The 27262-nt window shown below is 32.3% G+C and overlaps 1 protein-coding gene across 9 annotated transcripts in view; it reads left to right on the top strand.

Moving 5' to 3' along the window:
- Positions 1–27262, top strand: part of LOC106877864 (COP9 signalosome complex subunit 1) — a 129349-nt gene that overhangs the window by 46627 nt on the left and 55460 nt on the right. For 5 of the 9 annotated variants that reach the window (XM_014926899.3, XM_089356779.1, XM_014926897.3 and 2 more), the window contains 9 exons: positions 941–1076; positions 1714–1791; positions 4587–4718; positions 5050–5144; positions 6159–6264; positions 6692–6772; positions 11833–11970; positions 13425–13511; positions 15129–15176. In XM_014926899.3, coding sequence (XP_014782385.1) covers positions 941–1076; positions 1714–1791; positions 4587–4718; positions 5050–5144; positions 6159–6264; positions 6692–6772; positions 11833–11970; positions 13425–13511; positions 15129–15176 — 901 coding nt within the window. The remainder of the gene's footprint in view (positions 1–940; positions 1077–1713; positions 1792–4586; positions 4719–5049; positions 5145–6158; positions 6265–6691; positions 6773–11832; positions 11971–13424; positions 13512–15128; positions 15177–27262) is intronic. The other 4 variants (XM_089356762.1, XM_089356782.1, XM_014926898.3 and 1 more) reach the window with 1 other exon arrangement.

A 27262-nucleotide genomic window follows, 5' to 3' on the forward strand; every position in this document is an offset into this window, starting at 1 on the left:
TAACATTTTTGTAGTTTTCAGTTATATTAGTTATGGAAGTAAAAGTTATATTAGGGTACTGAAAAATTATGCCGCATTTCATGTATATTTATCAGCATAAAACATTGTAAATATATTTGTTCATTTAGCGAGAATCATCTGCTGTGGGCATTGGAACTGTTAGATAACGTGATTTTAGTCTGCCCTTTCGCTTCAGTGACAGATGTCTGGTAGCCACACCCAACCAAATCTTGCTACCAGCAGTATATGTAATTTCAGTGCCCATTCAGGCACTGATGTTGCAATTAGCTAAGAGGCTTATTAAAAAAATTAAACCTGCAGTAGACGATGCGCATCTGCCAGTGGTATAAATATGTGTGCTTTTATGCATCATGCATCCATATGAGAGGTCCTCTCAAGGTAAATAAAGCAGCATTCAGCACTCTAACAATACTTCCTTCCATGTTAAGTTGGATATAAAGATCTCCTTTTGATATTAATACTGCTTCTGTCACTGACAATTGTTTTAATAAGTCCGCTGGCTATTTGCAACATCAGTGCTGGAAAAGACACTGAAATTGTGTATATTTTTGGTAGCGAGATTCGGCTGGTATGTGTCTACCAGGTGTCTGCTACTGATGAAACCGGGCAGGTTGAAATCACATGATTTGACCATTCTGCCTGTAGCTTACAATACTCATCTTCCAATGACATAAACATATGTGCTTTTATGCATCATGCATCCATATGAGAGGTCCTTTTAAGGCACTCTAACAATATATCCATGTTAACTTGGATATAAAAGATTGCCTTTTGCTACTAATGCTGCTTCTGTAGCTGATAATTAATTATTTAAAGTGATTTATGATTTCTTTACAAAATATAATTCCTTGTCCTGTTAATATTTGTTTCAAATATTTCTTTTTATTAACACCATATTTTCTTTTTCTTCACATTCTAGACGTGGAAATGATGATCTTGGAGACCATTATCTTGATATGGGTGATTTGTGTAATGCATTAAAATGTTATTCCAGAGCACGAGATTATTGTACCAGTCCAAAACATGTTGTGAACATGTGTCTCAATGTTATCAAGGTATTGTTTTCCCTTTGGAATATTGGTTTGTGTTCTATAAAGATAAACACTTTAAGTTTATACTATATGTACTATATTATTATTGAAATTTAATTTAGTTATATAATTCATTATTATTATTGTTATTGTTAATAAAAGTTAATTTTGATATTTGCCAGTAATCATCATATTATCACTATTTCCATTCCAAGTACTAAATAACATAACTTTCCTACTGCTTCTAGCAAACTATTTGAGCAGTCTCTTCTATGGCTGTTTTGTCTGCTGGTCCACAAAATCTATCATTTGATCAATAACTGATTTCAGTTTGAAATATGTTCATACATGTTGAGTCTATCCCAAATTGTTCAATTTTATGAGTTGTAGGATTAACATTGGAATAAATGAATCTTAAAATATTGTACAGGCAGGATTATTGAGCCTACCCAAAACAATCATTTGTAGTATTATTTATTAAAATGTGAGAATCACTGCTGCATTCCTTGACTGACTGTCATTTCATCATCTAAGAGTATCTTTTAGGTTTGCTAGAGAGAGTAAATGACATGTTTTACTCCACTTATTTATTGTATAATGAAATGTTTGTTTTTCCATATAAATGACTTTTGCGTTTGTTTCTATTAACTTTGTTTCACAGGTTAGCGTCTATTTAGAAAATTGGTCACATGTTATCAGTTATGTACAGAAGGCAGAGAGCACTACTGGACGTACTGAGGTAAAGCTGTTGGCTTTTTTGCTTTGTGACTGATGCTTTTAGAGAAATGTATTTTAAAATCTAGTAGATTTGTCAAAATTTCACTACATTGCTTCCTTATAAGCTGCATTTTATAATTGTTCCAATTCTCTTTGCTTAAAAGCACAAGCTAAATTTATTTCCAAGTGCAAATAAGCCAGTGATAAAAAAAAAAAAAAAATCCAAACACTAATTTTAAGACATACAACTATGGAAAGAAAATCCCCACTACTACTGTTGTTGTTACTACCCTTTGTTTCTGGTACTTAAAGGTTGGACACCATCAAGATTACATCATTGATATTAGCTCTCTTTTTCTTTGAAAATAATTGTATGACCAAAAATGACATTGAAGTGACATCTCTTAATAGTGTCATTTTGTGTGTAAGGGTGAGGTATTTTGCCACCTATTTACATACATTTTACTCCAGTAAGCATCGCATTTAGGCACCACCCAATTTTCTTTCATTAATATACTCATGTATTAAACTTCCCCTTAATGGGTTTAATCTAAGTTATTTCTGCCAACTCCTTTTATAATGCTATATCTACTAAATAGCGCTTAGCTATTTAGTAGATATAGCATTTGACCTCTAACCCCTGTAACATGGACCAAAGCATTAAACCCACCGCAGCCTGTGGAAATTCCTCCTGAGTGTGACTTTATTCATCTACTTACCACAGGATGGAATACCATGGATTATATTAACACCTTAATTGAAGTCCTTACCTTAACTCTTCTTACTATGTCTATCGCATTATTTTATTTTATTTTACCCTACTCTATTTTTTAACTGACTTTCACATATGTTAGTTCCCTAACATTTGGACCCTCTGAAGAAGCCTAGGGGCACATCCATTATCCAAACTCTATCCAGTGTCTGTTCATCCCTGTATATCACTGACGTGAATAACTTAGAAGTTTTTGTTGCCTCATGGTAGAAACGGTCATAAGGGATTAGTACCTGTACACACATCTATTATTATTCATTTGTTTCTACATATATGTGTGTGTGTGTATGTATGTATATATATATCTGTTTATGCAGTTATTGACTTATCTCATTTGTTAATTTTTATCACTCACACACGTTTGTAATCATTTAATAAATAGATATAATTGAATTTTTACTGGCTGATGTTTGTCGATTGTATATCCTCTCTATTTTCTTATTTGCCTTATATATATATATATATATGTCTATATATATATAGGGTCATCCCATAAACAATGCGGTTTTTTCAATTGCATAAACTAAAGTCAGAGGGGGACAGGATAAAATACCTGCAGCAATTTGCTATGTACTTATTCTTAGTGCAAGTTTTGAGGTGTACAATTCCATTTTAATCAATTTTTCAAAGCTATAATAGAAGTGACAAAACAACATATTTTGCATTATGAGATCAGTAAAGGCATCAATGCATCGGAAAGTGCGAGGAATATTAATGCAGTATATGGGGATTGGACAATAACTGTAAGACAGTGTCAGCGGTGGTTCCAGAAATTCCAAGCTTGAAATTACAGCCTAGAAGACAAGCCTTGTCCTGAAAGATCTATAGATTTCGACGAGGATGTCCTGCAAACCCTGTTGGAACAAAATCCCATCGTAACTGTTGAGGAACTAGCAGAAAAGCTTGGATTTGGTCATTCAACCATTCATCGATACCTGTGTACCATTGGAAAAGTGAGCAAATTGGGTCAGTGGGCTCCTCACAAACTTTCTGAGTTTAATCGCGAGCAGAGAGTGAATGTGTGTTCTTCTTTGCTGTCATGTCTCATGAATGAATCTTTTTTTGGACCGAATAGTGACTGGTGACGAGAAATATGTTCTCTATAAAAATATCAAGCTCTGAAGACAGTGGATGGGGGAAAGGAGAAACACTCGCACCCCAGGCTAAAAAAAGGTCTTCACCATGTAAGATGTTATTATCAGCTTGGTGGGATGTGAAAGGTTTAGTCCACTTTGAACTTTTAAACCCAAACCAAATGATAACAAAGGAGACCTACTGCACACAGCTTGATTGGCTTAAGTCAGCGCTAGAAGGAAAATGATCATCTTTCGTTTCAAAACGAAAGGTATTCTTCCCTCAAGATAATGCTCGGCCACATACAGTGAGAATGACATTCCAAGGCTGGAGCAGTTTGAATGAGAAACACTGCCCCACCCACCATATTCACTGGACATGGCCCCATCTGATTATCATTTATAATGCAGTCTTCAAAATCATTTGGACAGAAAATATATGAATTCTGTAGACGAGGTCAGAACAGTATTGGAGGAACATTTTTCTTCACAGACATGTGTATTTTGGAAGAAGGGCCTTACAAGTGTGCCAGATAGATGGAAAAGCATTGTAGAAAATGAAGGAAAGTATATTTTAAATTAAAAAAACGAAATTTATTTATTTTAATTTTGAGAAATATAAGAAGTATAAAAAGACTGCATTATTTATGGGATGACCCAGTATATATACACTTCATTTATTGTATTTTTAATTGCCTTCCTGAGAGGGAGTACATGGTGACCACTATCATACTTTATGGAAACCACCAACAGGATCTCGTTACTATCTATAAAAAGCATTTTGATTGGTGGGAGGAGGGAATTTATTCCATGTTGAGTTACATTCACAAAAAGTAAAATGGATGGCCAATTCAAAATGAACCTTGTAAGAAATTTTTATTCTATGTAAATTACTAATCCTTGTCTTCTGTTTCAGTCATTTTATTGTTTATTTAAAGGAGAAATGCTATTGTTTCCTGGCATTTTTTTCAGAAGGAGGTGGATCCAGTTGTACAGACAAAGTTGAAATGTGCGGCTGGACTTGCTGACTTAGCTACGGGCAAATACAAATCAGCTGCTAAAAATTTCTTGCAAGCTTCTTTTGATAATTTTAAATATCCTGAGGTAATTGTTTTATCTATAAATGGGCATGTATTTATATACACACAAATAGATTGCTGTCGTGTAATCCTGATTTTTATTTTTACTACCATTTATTAATTGTATAAGATACGTGCATATTTATAGAAGTATGTGGAATACAACAGATTGGAATTATTTTGAAGATTTGCGTCACTTTCAAATCAGTTTTCAGTTTAAAATTTTATACCATCTTTAATTTTATTTTCTCAAGAGTTATTTCTCTTTAACATGAGTTACGCCTCTTAGATGAATTCTTTTTTTTTTTTTTTCTGAATGCTTGTTAAATTTGGTTTATTTTTTGATACTTTTCAAGCTGTTATCTTCAAGCAATGTTGCCACTTATGGAGCCTTGTGTGCTTTGGCTTCGTTTGATCGACAAGAACTTCAAAAAAATGTCATCTCTAGTAGGTAAGTATATATCTAGAAAATATTCTATATACTTCTAATAAATTTTTTCATTGATTTGTCTAATGAAGCTTAGTTTTCTTTACGTGGAGATGACAAGTGTTGTTACACAGGGGCTAAGCTCATGACAAGATGTGTTTAGGTTTAACGTCTTAACATACATCTATCTAACCCCTTATGTCAAGAGGTTGGATCAGAGGATGTATGTTGCTGTTCATGATAGGTCTAGAAATTTTTTTTTAATTGGGCAACTGTATTGTTTTAGTGCAAAATTGTTTAATTAAAAAAACTATTCAGTAATTCAAATAAATATCATCTTAATACTCTCATTTGAACGGAAATTGATGTTATCTGAATGCAGCCTGTTGGAATACCTTGATGTTAATGATAAAATATGGACAAAGGAAGAAATTCTAGAAGTTCCTTAGTCTATTTTTGCTTGGTTTCTACTGCTCGATGCTCTAATGCCAATTACTTTACAGAGTGTATTGAGTGGTTTTTACACGACACCATCACCAGTGCTTTTTATGTGGCATCTTGATTTTCGGATATCACCTCTGTTGTGGTGGGCAAGTCATCATGAGTACAGCAGTGTTCTACATATCTTGGTCCTCTGTCATCTCCTTTGTAAGCTTAGTGTTTTGAGATACGCCTTCAATACTTTGTTCCATGTTTTCCTGGGATTCCCTCTTCCACAACTTTCCTCCACTTTAAGTGATCCACACTTCTTTATGCAACTGTCCTCATCCATCCTCATCACATGACCAGTGCAGTCTCTTCTCTTGCACACTCTTATGTGTCCAACTTTTCTTTCAATACACTGTGCTCTGCACACTTAAAAATTCTTCTGTATATGTTCTCTTAACTATTGTTTTGGCAAACTTATTTGAAAATTGTGTGTTTGACTGTATACCTTAGTCTGTATTAAATAATGTTATTGTCTCTATTCTGGAATTTTAATTATAAAGTTTATGCATTTTTATCAATTTTCCATTAAACATCTTGTTTACATTGCAGCTCTTTTAAGTTATTTTTGGAATCTGATTCTCAGCTACGTGATATTTTACATATGTTTTACCAATCGAAATATGATTCCTGCCTTAAACTGCTAGATGAGATTAAAGTAAGTGCATCGTTGCTATTTTCTGAGCTTTATTTTTATCAATTTTGATAGATGCTTGTCTATGTAAATATCTGAAATAGCTTAATCTGGAAATTCTTAATGTACACAGTTTAAAGTATTTGATTACTGATGCAGGACGTCAATGCTTGGCCTTTCACATGGGCCTTGTTTGTTTTACACATGGGAAGTATGGAAACGTTGTATTAAATTTTTTTGTGGGCCAATGAACTAAAAGTTAATCATCTTTCGAAAGAGCATATTACTTTGAAAACATTAACAATTTGTTGTAGAAATATAAAATATATAATATTTTAGTGATACGAAATGAACCCATCAGTTAGTGGTTTTAGTTCATTAGTTTCTATTATATGTGTGTTTGTGAGATTTGCTACTTAATGATTTTGTTATTGATTTTTTTGATTTTTAGAACACATTGTTACTGGATATGTATTTAGCCCCTCATGTAAAAGCACTTTATGTTCAAATTCGGAACAGAGCATTATGCCAGGTAAATATGATTTTATTTTAATATATTGCGTGATTTTAAGTATATTATTTGTTAAAAAATGTTAGAAATGTTTATACAATTTAATATTGCTCACTTAAAAAATTACAATATTAATTGTACAGATAGAACCATTATTAGATTAAGGTACTAACAGATGATCCCTTTCAGTTTACCTGTTTTGTAGTTATTATTTAATTTCTTGCTTTCAAGTAGTAACCATCCTACATTCTTGCTTATCAAGGACTACATTATCAAATGCATCCTGTTTTATATAAAATGATAGGAAGTGATTTGAGGTTGATTTGGCTGCTATTTCTTGCAAGTTATGTGCAAAGAGGCTTCATTCTTGATTCATAGTTGATTTGTTTGGTGTACAAAGAGTATCCAACTATACAATTATTCAAGAAACATGCAAGTATTCAAATTTGAGCCAGCTGTCTCTTCCTGCCAGTTCCCATTCTTAGATGGAACAAAGATCGTAGAATGATAAAAGAAAATGTAAGGTTTTGTTTTAAAAGTTTATTTTGTACACTTACCATTCAGTTGAGAGTGAAATTCAAAGAAGATTTTTCTGTAGTTTTCTGTTACTTTCTCAGATGATGATGATGATGTAGGTGACTAGTAATTAAGTTTAGTTAGTCTCTGGCTACTTTGAACATTATAATTTGGATTTTGGAAGTAACATTTGAGGGTATCTCTACCTGGTTGTGTAAATCTCAAGTATAAAAACATAGAAATGCTCAAATTTAATACCTCTGGCAGAATTTGAACTTGCAAAAATTGTGACATTTCACATGTTTGTCATAAAAAGAAGTTATAATTTGATTAAAAGTTTATATATATGTTATCCCAGATAATTTTGTTTGAAAACAACTAATATTTCTTTGTTTTCCTATATTAATTTACCACCATCATCTATTTACTTTCCATGTTGGCAATTGGTTGAATTAGTTATCATGGTCTGAGCCTGTTCTCATTTGAAGATTCTCTTTTTTTTAGATGAGTCAGAAACATCTTACTTGTGTTTAATTTTTGGTTTGGTCTCTATGGCTGCATGCTCTTCCTAACACCAACCACTTTACAGAGTGTATTGGTACATTTTGCTGTGGCATCAGCACAAGTAGTAAGGTTGCCTTTTCTATGGTGAGTGCAAAGAGTCTCTTCATTCAAAGTAGCATGACCAAAAGGATGAATAGAAGAGAAATTATGATGATGACTGTAATGAGTGACAAGGAAGTGGATAATGAGAGCATGCAGGAGAGACTGATGGTTAGTAATAATAATGAAGAATGATGATAGATGGGGATTGAATACAAACAGATCTGATGCTATCTTTTGTTACACAAATGGTATGTGGGAATGAGGTAGATGAGAGGATGAAGAGTTGGTAGTAATGGAAGGGAGAGTGATGGGCAGCTACATATTGGTTGCTGGTGAAGGGATTGAATTGAAAAACATTACGAGCAGCATGATAGGGGAAGATTGTGTGTGATAGGAGGTAATAGTAAGAGAGAGTGATGGCTGTCAATAGTGAATGATAAGGTAGTGAACAAGTAATGGAGAGGGAGAGAGAGATGGTTCACAATAGAGAATGGTAATAGAAGGTGGAGATTGAACACAGACAGTCAGTGCCATTGATATGTTGATGGCTTCACAGGAGAAAAGTAGAAAAATCATAGATGTGGCATATAATGATAGGAGAAATGATAATGATGTTGTCAGCACTGTAAATGAAGACTTAACTGGAATATAATAGGTACGTAACTCAAATGTAGATGTATATTCTGACCGTCATGACCATCATTTTATTGTGTTTTGCTGTTCTTGTGTGCATAAGCAGGTCTTCTCCAGCATCATATGTAGCCACTCTTTGTAGTCCTTTGTCATTTCCTTTGTGAGGTTCAGTTTCTTGAGATTAGTGTGTATTGCTCCATCACATGTCTTCTAGGTCTCTTTCATTCATGGGTTCAACCTCTTGGAGCACTCAACACTTGATACAACTAACATCCTCCATGTGCATCAGCAGAATTCCTCTGTCTTGCCCATTGTGTCCGATTTCTCTAACATCCATCTTTTCTTTTTGTTCATATGCACTAGCATTATATTTCCAGCTTAGCATACTCCACTTTTCACTAGCATTTACATATTCTCCATAAAAGTGCACATCTTGCTACCTTGTAATCATTGCACATCATACAGAAACATTATGCAGTTTACCCTTTACTCTGAGAAAGAAACTCGTTGTTGCCAGCAGAGATATGAATTGTCTGAACTGTCATTACCTTGTTTTCACTCATACTACAATGCTTTTGGACCATCCTCCTTCACTGTTAAACAGGTCAGCTTGGTTAGTAAAATTAAAAAGTGATCTTTCTGTACAAGTTACATCCTGGATGTGTATTTTTGTGAGAATAAATAATGGTTGTAATTTTAATTCTTGGTTAACTGTTGGAAAAAATCTGGGATACGGAAGTTGTTAATGTGGAAGATTAACTGTATGAAATAAGCTCAATCAGTGTGTAGCTACTCTGGATGTTTATATTAAATTTTAGAGGTGTGTATGAGTGTCTAATCTTTAACAATGTTATTGTATTTGAAACATTGGTTTGTTCAGATCATCAAATTAGGAGACTCCTCACATCAAAGAAATTGTTCATGATCACATAAACTAAATTGAATGAAATTAGCTGTAACATGTAACTTTATTTGCATAGAATAACATTTACACATCAATAAACATTCATAGTTTTACGTAGTTTTTAAGTATTTTGTCAGAATTCATAATGCTTGAAGTATGCCTATAGATTTTCTTTACCTCTTATACTTACTACTTATTTTATCTATTACAAAAGTTCATACTGAGATATTTTTGTTGCCTAGTTATTAAAAAGTTATACAAAGGGTAATGGAAACAAATTTAGTTCCAACTGGTAGTTAAGTACTTGACTTTTCTTTATAAGATACTGTTGAAATATTCTCAGACAGCTTTACACAGCCAAATTATCTTACTGCTGTTAGTTGCCCTTTACTGCAAAAGTTATCTACATATTATATTAGAACATTGTGTTAGTTTATTGTGCACATTTTTATTAAAAAAAAAGTGTAATCCATTTACTATTTTTGCACAGATATGCCTGTATGGTTGAAAAGTTTGCTTTCCAACCATGTGGTTTTGGGCTCAGTCCCACCGCATGACACCTTGGTCAAGAGTTTTCTGCTATAACCCTAGGCTGACCAAAACATTAACTAGATTTAGTTAGATGGAAATTGAAGAAGCCTGTATGTGTGTGTGTGTGTGAATTTGTATTTCCCTCATGTTTACTGGTTTGCAAACAATGGCTTCCCGACAGTGTTGCTTGCAGTTCACTGCAAAAGGATATTCAGGCTTCTTGATATGTGCAAACAAAAGACTCATCAAATAGTATTGTTTGTTTCCAGTTCTCTGTATAAAACATGTCCAGGCTGTTTGTTATTTGATACTATGTACTTCACATGAAAACAAGTGGGAGTTGGCCACAAGGAGAGTATCTAGCCTTAGAAAACTCTCCCTCAGCATATTCACATCTGACCCATGCAAGCATGGAAAAGTACACATCAAAAATGGTGGGGGTGTGGTGGCTGCATTGTTGTATGCTTTAAAAAATATGAAGATTGTTTACCAAAGATTCTTTGTTGTTATCTGCTTTTCTTAATATAAATTATTCTCATTGCTGTGTCCCATATTATAAACCTGAGGTAAATTCCTGATGAGATGATCTTGTCATCCAGTCTCATAATTCATGTTGTTAAAACTAATAAGTAAAATATGGCAATTACAATTTCCTACTCTTTCTAATACTTTGAAACTTATAAAAGGAATTACCTCCATTGTTAATATTATCATTGTTATGAAGGTGATGTACTTGGCACAAAGCGCTACATCAAGATAATTTATGAGATCAAATTTGGTGTGTCCAGATTCTGAGTTCAAAACTGATGCTAGCCTTGTTTTTATTCTCCCAGCATATCTTTTATGCACAAACTGTTCACAAATAGAATAATTTTTTTTTTTTTTTGTGAGGATGTGATCTAGTGTTTGGATAGGACCCTTTATATAGAGAATATGTATATGCATATATATATATATATGTATATAATCAAAATAAGCAACACAATTTTAAAGATGACTGCAGTACACACGTTTCATGCTACTCCATTTATTTAAGTAATGCGGGCATTACATTAAATGCAATATGTAGAGCAATCTTCAGCTGCACAGAAATGTAGAAAATTACAGTAGAATAGACATATTATAATTGTGGCAACATTTAAAATATAAGTGGGAAGAAGAATACATAAAAATCCATCTTGACATAGCCAAGGCTAGCAGGCTAGTAATTAGTTTTTGGATAATATCATACTATATTCTGGTGCCTAAACATAAGTACCATATTCAATTTTGAATCTAAATCTAAATATATATGTATATATATATATATATATATAAAGAATAAAGAGTTTTGAATGGTACAACAATGCACTATGATACAAAAAATGGACTATAAACCTGTTGTAATTTAGTTATCTATAGTCCAATGATATTTCGGAATACAATTCCTTCTTCAGATATTCTTAGATGGTGTCGCTGCTATAATCTTTTCCAATGGCTTTTCTTTATTCGGAAGTGTCTCAGCAGTGGTCTCACGAGGCTCCTTCTGAAATTCCTCATGAGAAGTTCATGAGGTCGGCTATGTCTCAACTTCGTGTGTGTTGGTACATTTGTAGCGCTGCTTCTAAGTTATGTGTTATACGTGCAGCTTCCTTTTTTTTTTGTTATAAGCAATAGATGAGCATATAAAAAATGAACCTACATGCATCTAGATGTAGCTAAATAATATATTGATTACCAATCTCCAGCCTGTTGTTAATTTGGGGTCATATATATCACCTTTAAAAGAAGACTATGCATATAAAAATTAAGTCAGTACTTTTAAAAATACACGGACGTCACTTCTCAGATTTGCTTTCTTAAAATTTGGAGGTTTAGGTTTTGTAAAGACAATAATTATTTTCTTTTTCAGTATTTTAGTCCTTATTTATCTGCCGAAATGCATAAAATGGCAGATGCTTTTAATACAAATGTCAAAGATCTGGAAGATGAATTAATGCAGCTGATATTGGATGGGCAAATTAATGCTAGAATAGACTCCCACAACAAGGTATTATGATATTTATATTTTTTATATTATGGTGTTTTCTTTTCAGAAACATTCAGCTTTCTCCAAATCATTTTCATTAGCTAAATTATGATTCTTTTAAAATAAACTCTCAGTTAGCATGCATTGTATGTAGTGATTGTGTTCAATCAATGCTACAATCAACCAGAGTATGTTAGCATAATTTTCTCAAATTGTTTTAATTACTACAAATATTGTATTGACACCATGTTTGAAAAATTAGTAAAGGAAAGAGCATTTAGCTGTAAAAACAAATACCCATTAATCACCAATATTATGTGTTGCAATGTTTGGAAATTGTCTTACCCATTCTGACATGGCAAAATGTTTGGAGAGAGTGCTTCACTTAAATTTTTTTTTCTATTCTATCTTGTGCTTATTATTTATGATGAACGATGATGATGATATCATTTAGCACTTTACATTGAAATACAATGCTAAATTTGTAAGCTAATCTTTTGTTAAAAATTTCCTGTTAATCTCAAATAATTGTTTCAATGCAAGTCATATTAAAAAGATGTTTAGAGTTTCAGTTTGCAAAATCTGTTTTTTGCTCCACTCAGCATCACTTGACTCTGAGCAATGACAGTAGTTTGGTTAGTATTTTAGCTTAGTTTGAGGGCCATTACTAACATGCCTTATAATTGCCAGTGTTGGAAAGTTGTTAATGAGAAAATATTCATGTAAATTTTTACCAGTGGAAATAATAATAATAAAACAAATATTGCAGAAATATATAAAATAATGAGCTTCTTTTTAGTTGTAAGTCTTGTATATACAAATCCTCTAAAAGGTTTTATAATGTTCATAGAAAATAAAAGCCTACCTAAGTTATCATTAGGTTACTTTTATTGAGGATTAATATAGGTATGTAGAGATATTTAAAAAAATATTAAACCATAGAAGTCATACTTCTATATTATACTTTAGTTAGTGAATAATTCATTTGATTAACTGATTTTAGAGAATGAAACATTTAATCATCAAAACCTATTTGTTACCAACTCACCTGAGACTGCCTTTGTTTCTATGAAGCAAACTTTTGTTCTAACCTGATCTAAATTTAAATCTTCCTTCAATACTTTCTGTTCCACACTTATATAATAATGACAAAAATATTTTACTAAATTCTTCATTATTTTAAAAATTAATTGAAACAATAGCAGTGTATTTTGAAAGAAATATGGTAACAAAAGGGTTAATGATACATTGGCTTTTATGAAGTATATAGTTATATATATAAATAAGTCAACACACTACCTGGTGAAAATTGTATATAACGTAAGCTGCTTGAAGTTGATATTAATTAATGCCAGTTACTTTTAGATGTATAAGTATTGAAATTTATCATATCCATTATCTTTTTAGAAGGTTTTTGAATTTTTTTGTGTTTTAATTTGTATTGCAGCTTTAAGTTTACTCTTTTATTTCTTTAGATATTGTATGCTAAAGATATAGATCAACGTAGTTCAACTTTTGAAAAATCTATAGCAATGGGTCAGGAATATGAACGTCGAACAAAAGTAAGTATTATTTAGAATAGTTGAATAAAATATTTCTGGCTTTCCCTCTCCTTTCTTAAGTGCTAAATTTCCATAGTACATTTGACTGGTTTAAATATTTTGAAATTGAAGGAATATTTCTTTAATTAATAAATATGTCTACCATCATCATCATCATCGATTAATGTCTGCTTTCCATGCTGGCATGGGTTGGATGGTTTGACTGAGGACTGGCAAGCCAGGAGGCTGCACCAGGCTCCAGTCAGATCTGGCAATGTTTCTACAGCTGGATGCCCTTCCTAATGCCAACCACTCCGAGAGTGTAGTGGGTGCTTTTTATGTGCCACTGGCATGGGAGCCAGTCGGGTGGGACCAGCATCGACCACGCTTGAATAATGCTTTTTATGTGCCACTAGCACAGGAGCCAGTGAGGCGGCACTGGCATCAACCATACTTGAATGGTGCTTTTTATGTACCACCAGCACTGGCATCAGCCACGCTCGAATGGTGCTTTTTATGTGCCAGTCAGGCAGTACTGGCATCAGCCACAACTACGATTTCATTTGACTCTACAGGTCTTCTCAAGTACATCATATTACCCGATGACTGAAGGGTACTTTTAAGCGGGCCGGTTATGCGACACTGGCATCAGCCATGGCTACGATCTCACTTGGCTTGCCAGGTCTTCTCAAGCACAGCATATCTCCAAATGTCTCAGTTGCTTGTCATTGCCTCTGTAAGGCCCATTGTTCGAAGGTCATGCTTCAGCACCTCTTCACATGTCTTCCTGGGTCTACCTCTTCCACAGGTTCCTTCCACTGTTAGGGTGTGACACTTCTTCACACAACTGTCTTCATCCATATGCAACACATGACCATACCAGCACAGTCTCTTGCACACCACATCTGATGCTTCTTATGTTCAACTTTTCTCTCAGGGCACTTACACTCTGTTGTGTATGCACACTGACATTACACATCCATGGAGCATACTATCTTCATTTCTTTCAAGCCTACACATGTCCTCAGCAGTCACAGCCCATGTTTCATTGCCGTGTAGCATGGCTGTTTGCACACATGCATCATACAGTTTACCTTTCATTCTGAACGAGAGGCCCTTTGTTACCAGCAGAGGTAGGAGCTCCCTGAACTTTACCCAGGCTATTCTTATTCTAGCAGCTATGCTCTTAGAGCATCCACCCCTGCTACTGACTTGGTCACCCAGGTAACAGAAGCTATCAACTATTTCTAGTTTTCCCCCTGGCATGTGATGGAATCTGTTTTCTGTACATCTTCACTGTGCATCTGTCACACACAAAAACTATCTTCTCAGTTAATCTTCCTTTGATATTGCTGCACCTCTTATGTGTCCATAGCTTATACCTGGTACTTCTTTTGGAGTTTCTACCTATGCCTTTTCTACAGATTGAGCAGAATGAAAATCAAAATATAGTCTACCTACCAGACTTTGATGGACTTTGAAGGAATAAAGCTTTTTGTATGAAAATTATTCACTGATTGGGCCATTTAAAATAATGAATGAATATTTACATAACTAGATTTCATTCATATTTTATTTATTTTTCATTCTAAATTTAAACTAATTTTTATAATTTTGAAATTGATTTCTTCCTTGTAGGCATTGATATTAAGGTCAGCTATGTTGAAATATCAAGTCCAGGTGAAGGTAAGCAGAGATTGAATTAACTCTAGAATAGCTATGAAACAAATTTATTTCATTTTCCCCATTTTTAGGTTGCATAACAAATAAATTTTACTTCCTATTTTAAACATTCCATTTTGCTTATTGCCACCCATCCATTTATTTAGCAAATTAACTGACTAATTCGCTTACAAACAAAAGTAGATTTTCAAAATGTATGCGACAAATATTTTGAACTTTATGAATATGAAGTTAAATGATTGATTTGATATGCAGCAATATTTTGATTTCATCTCGTTTTCTGTCATGGGTTATCAATTATGCTAAAGCATAAAACATTAGTTCCAAAGCTGCTGTGCTTATTGTTTACTCCTAATTTCAAAGCTGGGTATGATAGTTTTGGAATTTTTGATACAGATGACATTTTAAAGTATTTTTTTATCAATAGGTATCAATATTGTTATTTCCATAAGTAATACATACCCATCTATATGAGATGTTTGATTATTGATATTATCAAAATATCCCTTCAAATTTGTATTATAAATTTGTGAAATATTATGTAGAAATTTTCTAAAACCTATCTTTCTGAAGAGAAATTATCTGATTCTGTTTATGTACTGTCTCAAGTATAGATTTTAAAAATTTGTGAAAAGCTATTGAAAATTTTTGAGACACATTGATAAGGAAAAATTGACCAAATTGTATATTTGTTGAGTTCATCTGCCTCTTAAGTATAAAATACAACATTTATAACTTGATTAATTTTATGTAAATTTTTATCCTTCTGTCAGTATTGTTTGCAATTTTTAATTCAAAAACTCTTAATCTTTGTTATCAGTATTTATAACAATTATCAATAATTTTTGGAAACATTTAACTGACATCTTCTTTTAGCCCATTGTTCAAACCAAGTAGTTTTAAACAAAGTTTGCTGATGGAAGATGAGAAACATAACACTATTTTGTTTAAACCCTTTAGCATTCAGATTATTCTGTCAAGTGTGATGCTTATTTATTCACATTGCTTTGAATTAATTGTGAATTATCTCATTGTTTTGAGATTTCAATGGTATGATTGTTTATTTTTAGAATTTAGAATGACAATGTATAGTAGATGTAAGAACTTGGACCTGACCAGTTTGAACAAAAAAAAAGATAGAATATTTGGGCCAGATATGGCCTGTTTGAATGCTAAAGGGTTAAGTTAATTTTGTTTTTAAATTGAAAAAAATTGAAAATTAGAAAAAAAATTTGTAAAATTTACAATAAAAATTGTATCCATTATAGTCCTTCCTTTATCTTGGAAGAATTTGTACAAAGAATTCTTAAAAAAAGTTATCTTGTGTACAGATTTTATATTTTTTATTTAGATAATATTTTCAACTTTTCCAAATGGCTGTATGTAGTTTATCTTGTTAAATCTCTCACAATATTTTTGTGAATTTTTTTTTATAATCTGTTTGAAGGAATTAAAAAAAGAAGCAAATGATTGTTGATAAGGAATTATAGGTTTTGAAATAAGGAAAACAAAGACAAAATATATTTTATCCTTATTATATATATGTTTACCATATTTCATAGATGATTACCATATAGTTTTGATGGCCAAGTGTTTATTCGATTTTTTTTTCCATACTTTTTTTTATTCAAATGCTTGTTTTTTTTTTTGTCATAAACTCACAATAAACAATTTGTATTATTTAATATATATATATATATATATATATATATATATATATATATATATTTATTATATATATATATATATATATATATATTATTTTGTTTCTTGCTTTCTTTTTCTACCTCAATGATGCATAGTAGTTATTGACTGCAAACTAGTGTTCAAACTGTGCTTTATTCTGTACGCACATTTAGTGACATACTTCAATCTATGTTGCCTAGATGACTGTAGTATTTCACTTGTACATGTTTAGTTAATATTAGATACAATACCCATCTGTAAATAAAGTGCTTGCTCAGACAATATATGCATTTTTAGAATCTCCTCAATTTATGATCAGTAATATGTTTTACTTTTTAGCTTCATATAACATGTGATAGCAATGATGATAAACTGTACATTGTATAAGTATCCTTGTTGGACTACATATTTCCAGATATCTTTTTGTAAATTAAAAATCATTTTAAAGAAAATCATCATTGTAGTTGTTTCATGAACATTGTACAGGATTGGAAGAGTAGGAAATCAGTTTGCGTGTAGTTTTAAATGGTGCTGAAGTACCATGCTGTCTGAATTAGTGAGTGGAAGCTTTGGTTCTGTGATGAGGTCAGCATTTACACTGAAAATCCAAAGAACAGGTTCCTCCCAGTTCAGACAAAATATACAAAACATCAAAATTCATTATACACATTCTTGAAAGTTCATGGTAATTTCAGTTTTGCAATATTATACTTTGATTAAATAGAACCTATTGAATTGCTTATTTATATTCTAAATTCTAGACACGGATAGTATTTTAAATTCACAATAATGTCAAACCCTTATTTGTCTCAAATTTACATTTGTTATTTTAAATGTTAACTTTTGGTTCAGCTCATTTTGTATGATCATTTTGTACCACAGCATGTTGAAATATAGCAAGCAATTTCATATTTGTTCCTAGCAGAATATTTTTTTGTTTTAAAATATTTAAATTGATTTTTTTTTAAATGTTCAAATGCTGTTATTTATATATTCCAAGGTATTTTGATCTGCGTGATCTTTTGTGCCCTTCACAGACTCATATATATATTTATATATATATATATATATATATATATATATATATATATATGAGAAGCTGTATTTGGTGATTATAGTAAATTTGGTTTATGTTAATGGCTTTAGTAACATAAATAGGTTTTATGGAGGCTTTTGTTTGTCTATCTTGCTGTTTTTCTACTATTTCATGTTTATGTAAACATGTCTAAATGTATTCAATAAAAGGATAATGTAAACTAAACTAAGCAGCTAGGAGGAAATAAAAATGGTGAATAATGAAAGTTACTCATGATGTGTGTGTGTGTGAATGAATCATATAGGATAAAACAAGTTTTTAGTTAGGTATGTTCTTGTTGTCTACCTTCCAAATTCTTGTCTTTTGACAATCTTATGTTAATGTCAGTGTTCCTTTACATTTTTTTCCATGAACTGTTGATATTTTATGATATACTTTATGGTGTGAAAATTGAGGAAACATTGTATCCATGAGAATTTAGTTATAGTAGAAAAATATTAAATCCATATTTCTGGTTATGCTTATATATGCTGTCTGAAGTATACAACAGTATATATATTATTATTATTATTATTATTATTATTATTATTATTATTATATATATATATATATATATATATATTTAAGAATTTAAGGATTGGAGAAAACGCATGTTATAATTGCATACTTTATTCCTACATATGTTTCAAAGGATTACAACCTGTGTGATCCATAGGGATCTTTGATATTAAAATTGTAACCTTCCCTGATGAGAAGGTTACAATTTTAATATCAAAGATCCCTATGGATCACACAGGTTGTAATCCTTTGAAACATACGTAGGAATAAAATATGCAATTATAACATGCGTTTTCTCCAATCCTTAAATTCTTAAATATACTCAAATACCCAAAATTTCAAGGAGTTCCTGCCTTAAAAACAGGAGCTAACCACAGTTATTTTGTGTTCTTTGCTACATTGGTTTCTATTAACCCATTTATTCTACCAGAAGAATTTTTATTCATTAAGATAGAAGAAATACACATAATTATATATATATATATATATATATATATATATATATATATATATATATATAAATCTAAGATCCAGGGATCATGTTGTAAGAAGATAGTTAGCTTTAAGCAATCTGTAGTAAATATAAAAAACAGCTTGCAAGGACAATAGTGGTTTATTGAGATGGAAAGATGTGGATTTTTTGATATCGGAGTACAATAAGCTGAAAAAAGTTCTTTTTGTATTCCACAGCAGGCGACCAGGGTTGCTGGGTGTGCGAATAAGAATACAAGAGTTATGGAATGGAGTAGATAAGACCTGGGCTACATATATTTATGTCTTTATTGCCCACAGGGGGCTAAATATAGAGAGGACAAACAAAGGGATTAAGTTGATTACATCAACCCCAGTGTGTAACTGGTACTTTTTAATCGACCCTGAAAGGATGAAAGATAAAGTCGACCTTAGCGGAATTTGAACTCCGAATGTAATGGCAGACGAAGTACTGCTAAGCATTTCGCCTGGTGTGCTAACGATTCTGCCAGCTCACCACTGCATATATTTCATAGTGAGTGGAACCTCAAAAGTGGTAAATATCCAAGCAAGGTGTATACTGCAGGCTAGTCTTCAGGCCAAGGATATCTTGATTAAATGAAAGTTTATGAAGTACATGTTAATGCATGGAAGATTCTTGGCCTGAAGAGTAGCTTGTGGTATACACCTCACTTTGATATCTACCACTTCTGAGGTTCTGCTCACTATGAAACATATGTAGCCCAGAGCTTATCTACTCCATTCTGTAACTCATATATGTATATTTATATATGACCTCAAAACAGATAAAGTCATAAATAATGGTCTGTAGTAATTCTTTTTTGGGATCAGTGAAACTTGGATATTTTGAAAACTCTTATATTCTGATGGCTTATAATGATCATAAGCATGTTGTGGAATAAAGTTGCTTCCTTTTTCTTTGTCTGATCAAACCTAGTAACTCTAAATTCAAATCTGCAACTATATGACAGCAAGATACCTCACAATCCATGCAAACAAAATGTTTTTCTATATATTTCTTTTTGTTAGATTTGTTCTGTTAGCCTATTTACTTAGCATTATAACAATAATCATTATTTTTACATACATGATAAAGATATACCAGTTTTGTTGTGTTCAAATTGAGTATTTGAACTATTAGAATTTGATGAGGTTTAAATCATAAAAGTACAATTTCTAATTTTTTAAGTAAATTAAGTTGTCATGTTTATAAAATTTTAGTTGTATTTTAATGCTATTTGAGTTTTAATATGTACACTTCTTTGTGTGCAATACATCTTTAATCTTTTTGTTTCTATTTGCTAACCAAAATAGACACCTTAAGTACTTAAATTAAATTCTAAAATAATCATGAATTTAGACTTGTATCACAAAACAACTCTAACTTTTTCATTAATCAACATATCACTGTGATTTTTCGAACACCATTTAACAAAAGGTACTTAAGCAAATCTAATTACAGGTGAATACAACAAAATATAAAATTATTTAAATTTTGTTTAAGCATCAACATAAAAAATGAGTTATTGGCTTATTCAATGAGCATACAACAAAATTTTAATATAGAAGACTTGTGAAAATTACTGGATTATCTATCAGTTGAACTTAATGCTCATAAGACAGCTGTACTATATTGGTGAAGCAGAACAAAATCCTGGAATTTGTCTTTGAAGAAAATTAGGAAATGAAATACATGTCATCAGCTAAATGAAATAAACTCACACACATGCATAAATACACAGAAACACCTATAATAATGATTCACAATACAAATTAATCCAAACTTGTCACATCTTAATTTACAGGGAAATAAAAAATAAAAATGAGGAAAATTTGAAAAAAAAAAATTGGGAAATTAATATTTCTAAAAATAGTCGGATTTTTGACTTTCTTCCAAGTATGTGGGAAACCTCAAACTTTCTTTTTCCCCTGTTTCTATGTCCTGCATAATGATTCGTTTCTGCAGTAACCGCTTCAAAGGAAAAAGTGAAAAAAATATTCTACGAGTTTCATTTTCTTGGAAAGACAGTGGCTAAATCTAATTTCTTCCAAAAAAATAGCTAAAGAAACTATTTTCTATTTTTTAAATTCTTACTATATTCAGATGCAAATTCACTTCTTTTTATCTCTATTGGAACTGTTGCTAGAATTGTTTTGCTTTTGGAAAGAGAAATATCCAACTAAGAATCATACACATGCTTTTTATGTTTGCCATATATTTTTTCTATGTCTTCTTTCAAAAATACCTCCAATTCAAACTCACTGCTTGACAAAATGAAACTGGTATCCAGTTTTCATCCATAGTGAAACATTTATGAAAATGGAAGTGGAAAAAAGTGGGGGGGAAAATCTCCAAGAATTTGCAGCACTCGGATATCATGTAAAATGTCGGGCAGGGTAACTTAACTGTTTACATAGTACAATCACATGTTTTCATAAATGTTTTAACAAGATTTACACTGAAATTCACATTAAAATATGAATAGGGTCACTTTGGGCAGTTATGGGTAACATTTATCCAAATATTTTCAGGCATCCATTGGTAGTTAAGTAACAAAAAAGTTAATAGACATTCATATAAAAAAAGAAATTGTTCTCTTTCATATGTGTGTTAATGTGTTAAATGGAATAGAGTCATTAGTTTTATTGCTGGTTGCTTCCAAGACTTAAGTTCAGTTTTGTAACTAAATTACTAATCTTCATCAATTATGCAGATATGTTTTGGATGCCTGTATTATCTATAATTTGTGTTCTATTTGCCATCATTACATTATTGTTACTGGCACAGTTTGTTTTTGGGGTGCTACTCCAGATGATCCAGTACTCATCAGTTGCCACTGAGATTTTGACGGTGACAGACCAAGATTTTCTTTGTCTGCCTTTCTTCATTTTTGCTCTGGAGAATGATTTTGGATGGGAAGTTGTGATACTATAACAAGGTGTGTTCCTGCTTGTTAACCTATTTGCTGACTTTTTGTCTGATAAAACTGCAGAGATTCTGTTTACAATCTGCTTGGCAGCCTCCTGAAGCACTTGTGCTGGAACACCTGGATCCTTTGTTTTGCATCAACTGCCAGTGTTCAACTTTCCTACCCATACAGAAAGATCAAAGTCATTGAATACATAGTTTGTGCTTTGTGGAAAAAAATGATGGGAATGCTATTACATATAATCTGTTTAGACAAGTTAAATCTTGCTTTTATCTTCTTTATTGAGCTGCTATGCTTGCTTAAAGTGGATGTAAAGCATTTAAGATTGACCACTCCAAGTTTTTATCCATTCAGTATTTGTCAGTTACAGTATTCTGGCTGTGGCTGTTGATAGGCATCTTGCCCTTTCTGAATCGACCCCCATTCCACATATTCCTGCTGCATTATCCAGTCTTGAGGTAAGTTCCTAGAGTTCTGTTTCGCTGCTTCCCATTCAGTTGACATCATCAACAAAATGCATTTTTATGAGGCCATCCTTTGATGGAAATGGAGATGTAAGGCCCCATATTATCCTTGCATGAAAGATTTTCCAGATGTTGAAAAGTACTTGAGAGAAATTACAGACTTTATGAACTCCAGTTGTTGTCCTGAAGCTATCTGCATTGTTGTTATTCAGGCAACTTGCACTGTTTGAGAGTTTCTTGGATGAAGTTATTATCAAAGTTGAAATCTCACATTGCAAATATAGCCAAAGGCTTCTTTTCAAATCAATAAATTAGTGATAGAAGTCACTTTGGTGTTCTCAGTTAGCAGTTCAATGTAAATGTCTCCTCTGATGTCTTCAGTTTTAACTGTTTCTTCTGTCTTTCACTGAAGACTGTAGTGTATATATTTCTAGAACTGCCAAAAGTGAAAGGAGTTAAAAAGCACAAGCAAGGGGAAAGTGTTGAGCTGGAATCATAAGAAAATGTTTCTTTAAAGACTTATATTCTAAAGTTCTATTCAGCTTCTTCATTGTGACTTTTGTAACATTTTAACCATAAAGAAAGAGCAGTGGTGTCCACCATATGGCTAACCTGAGCTTTTAGAATGCATCAGATTTTAACTAATGTCTATTACCATAAAAGTTAATTACTTGACAGCTATTGTCAAAATTTTGTATGTTGAAATTGTTAATATCATTATTATTACAACAATTACCATCATTATTATTAGAAATTTAATGTAGATTGGTAAACTTGACTTTGTTTTACATTAGTCTTAACAACATAGTATCTGTTCTGATCCTATAGATATTTTAGTATATAATTTTGATGTCCATGTTATATTTTCTAAATTCTAATATATACTGTTGAACCGATTGCTATCCATCTTTAATAACACGTTATTGCTTCTGTTACCTATCTCAACTGGTCTAATCAAAAATACATAATCTTATAAAACAAAACTAAATCACAAAAAATGTAATTTAATAATTTAGATATAAAAATAATTAGCACTACATTATAGTTTTCTGTATATTTTTTGTTGTATGAAAATGTTCCAAATCCAGTATTTTTTGTTTATTTTTGCTTTGCTCTAAAAGACATTTATTTATATTATGTCTAACTTGGTGACAGTGTCTAAAATGCTAGCCTACTAACACATGATTATGTGTTCAAAACTGCTACTTCTTGAGACAATATACATTATTTCTCTTTCTCTCAGCCTGCTAAATGAAATTGCATGTCCATCCTCCATTATAGTTAGATGTTTGGTATTAGGAGAGAGGCCTAACCATAGAACCAGTCTTAAATCAAAATAGGTATTTAAAAATGTATAATTTAAATCAAGAAAATTAAATTTCATCTCAAGACTTTTAAGTGAAAGGCAAGTTCTGTGATATGATTGTAAGTTCTTAGTATGCGGCCTGTAATCCAGTTTTCATCCCTACTTTGAAGATGCTAATGCTTTAAGAATGGTGTAATTGCTTCAAATTTTCCATTCCCTCTCCATGTAACAGGTTAAGTATTCATAACTATGTACTAGATCATTATATCCAAACTAATTTAATAGGATTTTTTTTTTTTTTGCATACAAAATGTTATAAACATTTCAGAATAGATACATTCTGTTTTACTGTTACTGCAGCTGTGAAAATACTTGAGCTTGTCTGATAATTTAAAAATGATTTTAAAATAAAATTACACTCTCCACACATACACTCATTCAAAAGTACTAGAAGAGTTCAAAGGAACGTTGTATGTTTGATAAACAAACTCAGTTTTGCCTAACTTTACAACTCTCTTTTAAGACTGAATTTGCTCTCCTGCTGTTTTTATTTTTTTTTTTCATTCTTCCTTTTCATTTTTTTCTTTGGTCTTCTTTTTCTCTTCTTTTTTTCTTGATCTGCTCTTTCCTTTTTCTTCTTTCCTCATTCTTATTTTGACTCTATATCAGGAAACATTTTACTGGCTGTTTTCTTTGTCTTTTTTCTGATGTTGGATGGCAATGAAACAAGTATATATTGTGGTTGTTGTTGTTTAGCCCTGGGTCAGACCTGTTAACATAGAACTCTGATAAAGCACTTATTCTGTGATAACCCTATTGTTTTTTTACTCCTTTTTGCTTTACCAAGTTGGGTGTTTTTGAAGAAATTTCAGGCAGGTTGAGTGACATCATTGACTTTAATGTGAATAATAAGCTGAATGATGCATGCTGGGGGAAAAATTGGTAGTAGAAATAAGCTAGAGAAATATTGAGAAATAGCAACTATGTTAGGCATAAGAATGTTGGTTCTTGCAGTTAAGATTGTATAATATTGAGAGGAATTGGAAATTATGTATTGCAGATCTTTCTGTTTAATGCCAGGATGCAAAATAGATATTTACCTATGTCAGAGTGTGTGGACAGTAGCATTGTTGGTTAGAGGTTTCAACAGACCAGTCACTAGTTTATGCAAATTTTTCAATGGCAAGACTGACAAGATGTATCTGTGTAGATTAGTGGTTCTCAACTGGGGACCATATAAGATTTTGTTATTAAAATTATGTTCAATAAATTGGTTATACTTCTACAGTACACAAAATATTTTAACAGACATTTGTTTTGAAAATTCCTAATAATATTTAATTATAAAAATATGATGGAATTTTTTAAACATCAAAAGCTATGAGAGTCCAGCCAAGTAAAATAAGAATCAAAGGAGGCCATAGGCAAGAACTGGTTGAGAACCTCTGGTGTAGATAATTGGAAAATTGAAACTCTACCATGGAAGTAGTAATGTTTCATTATTGCAATTGTCTGTGATATCCTGATCACTACAACAGCAATGACAACTCAGAGATTCATGATATATGTTGCAGAAGATGGTAGCTGTCCCATACAGCTTTATATTGGGTTTGTGGTAGTATACATTGTGTTAGCATTAGTATCTTAATTGTGAAGGAGATACATCCAGTGGCAAGGGTGGCCCAAAATCACTGGTACCTCCCTTAGCTGTTAGAGCTGCCAGAATTCCAGTATGTTAGAAACTACTTTGAAATTTAGTTTACACATTATTCTTCTCTCAGGATGCAGGCATGGTTATAGAGAGCCATAGCTGTGTAGTTAAGTTTGTTTCCTAAAAACACGGATTTAAGTTCAGTCCTATTGTCTTGCACCTCAGGCAAGTGTCTCCAGCTGCAATGTCAATAAAAGCCTTACATATTATGTGTGTTTCTGTCTTCTTGTCTAGACATCACATGATAGTTGTAAATGAATGTCATTATATAAGCAGTGTAATTCATTTCAAATCTTCTGTGAAAACATGTCCAGCCATTGGGGTGACATTGCCTTGCTTGGAAATGACATGAAGAATACTCAGCCATAGAAAGTCTACTGCAGTGAATTCATTTTGATTCATGTGTTCATGAAAAAGTGGACATTAAAATAATAATGACAGTGGTGTACACCTAGCCATTGTCTTCCTAAATTCAGCTATCAGGCAGCAGGGTAATGCAGAAGGGTTGCTCTACTACAGATAAGAAACTCTGTTTACCCAACTCCAGAACAGATGTTGACAAGAATCTAGGATCAATCACTTCTAAAGTGATCTTACGTGTTTTATTCACCATCTCAATCAAGTATATCAAGTTTCCACACATTGTATTAATTCTTTTTTTTTAACAAGCCTCTTCACCAAATTAATTTGATAGATGGGTACTGGTTTAGTTGCCATTGACCTAGTCATATAACAGAGCTGTCTGACATAATTAGCCTAAAATGTGTACATGCATATATATATATATATATATATATATATATATATATATATATATATATATATATATATATAAATTAATTGAAGCTGAAACTTCATTAATGTAACATTAATACTGCGTACTGTTTTTGTGTGTGTATATATATATATATATATATATATACACACACACATACATACATACATACATGTATGTATGTATACATACATACACACATGCATAAATATATATGTATATATATATATCTCTACAGGGGTTGGACAAAATAATGGAAACACCTAGCATCATAGCATCATAATTTTGAAATAACTATAAAACTGTCAAAAGCTTGTTTATTTTTATGTTTTTTGATTTATTATTAGTGTTGCTTAATATGTTTTGCTAAAATTGCTTCACATCCGCCACTTACATCCACCTTATCTCCCAAATAACAAAACCCTCTCACCATCTCCACCTCGTCACATAGCATTTCCACTGGTTCCTGCAGCCCTCCACCTCCTTTCTCACATCTTCCACAAATAAACTCTCTTGCCAGTCTTGGGGGTCACCTTCTTCCTTTTCGTACATTTACCATGAATCCATTTCTCACATCTCATACACAACACCACATTTGCCATTACCCTCCTCCTACATACACCACATGGATCCACCTTACTCGATAACACTTCTATCAAGCTCACCATCACCTTTGTCTTCCCGAAGTTTACCTTCAAACCCTTGCTTTCAAATGCCTCCTTCCATTTCCAAAACTTCCTCAATCCCTCCACACAGCTATCCTCATCTGTTCTCGCCACATGTCCATACCAGCGCAATCGTCTCTCTTGTACACCACAACTGATGCTTCTTAGGTTCAACTTTTCTTTCAAGATACTTACACTCTGTCGGGTATGCACACTAACATTACTCATCCATTGGAGCATACTGGCTTCATTCCTTGCGAGCTTACGCATGTCCTCAACAGTCAAGGCCCATGTTTCACTGCCATGTAGCATGGCTGTTCGTACACATGCGTCATACAGTCTGCCTTTTACTCTGAGCGAGAGGCCCTTTTTCGCCAGCAGAGGTAAGAGCTCTCTGAACTTTGCCCAGGCTATTCTTATTCTAGCAGCTACACTTTCAGCGCACCCACCCCCACTACTAACTTGG

This window comes from Octopus bimaculoides, chromosome 1 (genome assembly GCF_046866305.1).
Source record: "Octopus bimaculoides isolate indiv1 chromosome 1, ASM4686630v1, whole genome shotgun sequence".
NCBI classification, from domain to species: domain Eukaryota; kingdom Metazoa; phylum Mollusca; class Cephalopoda; order Octopoda; family Octopodidae; genus Octopus; species Octopus bimaculoides.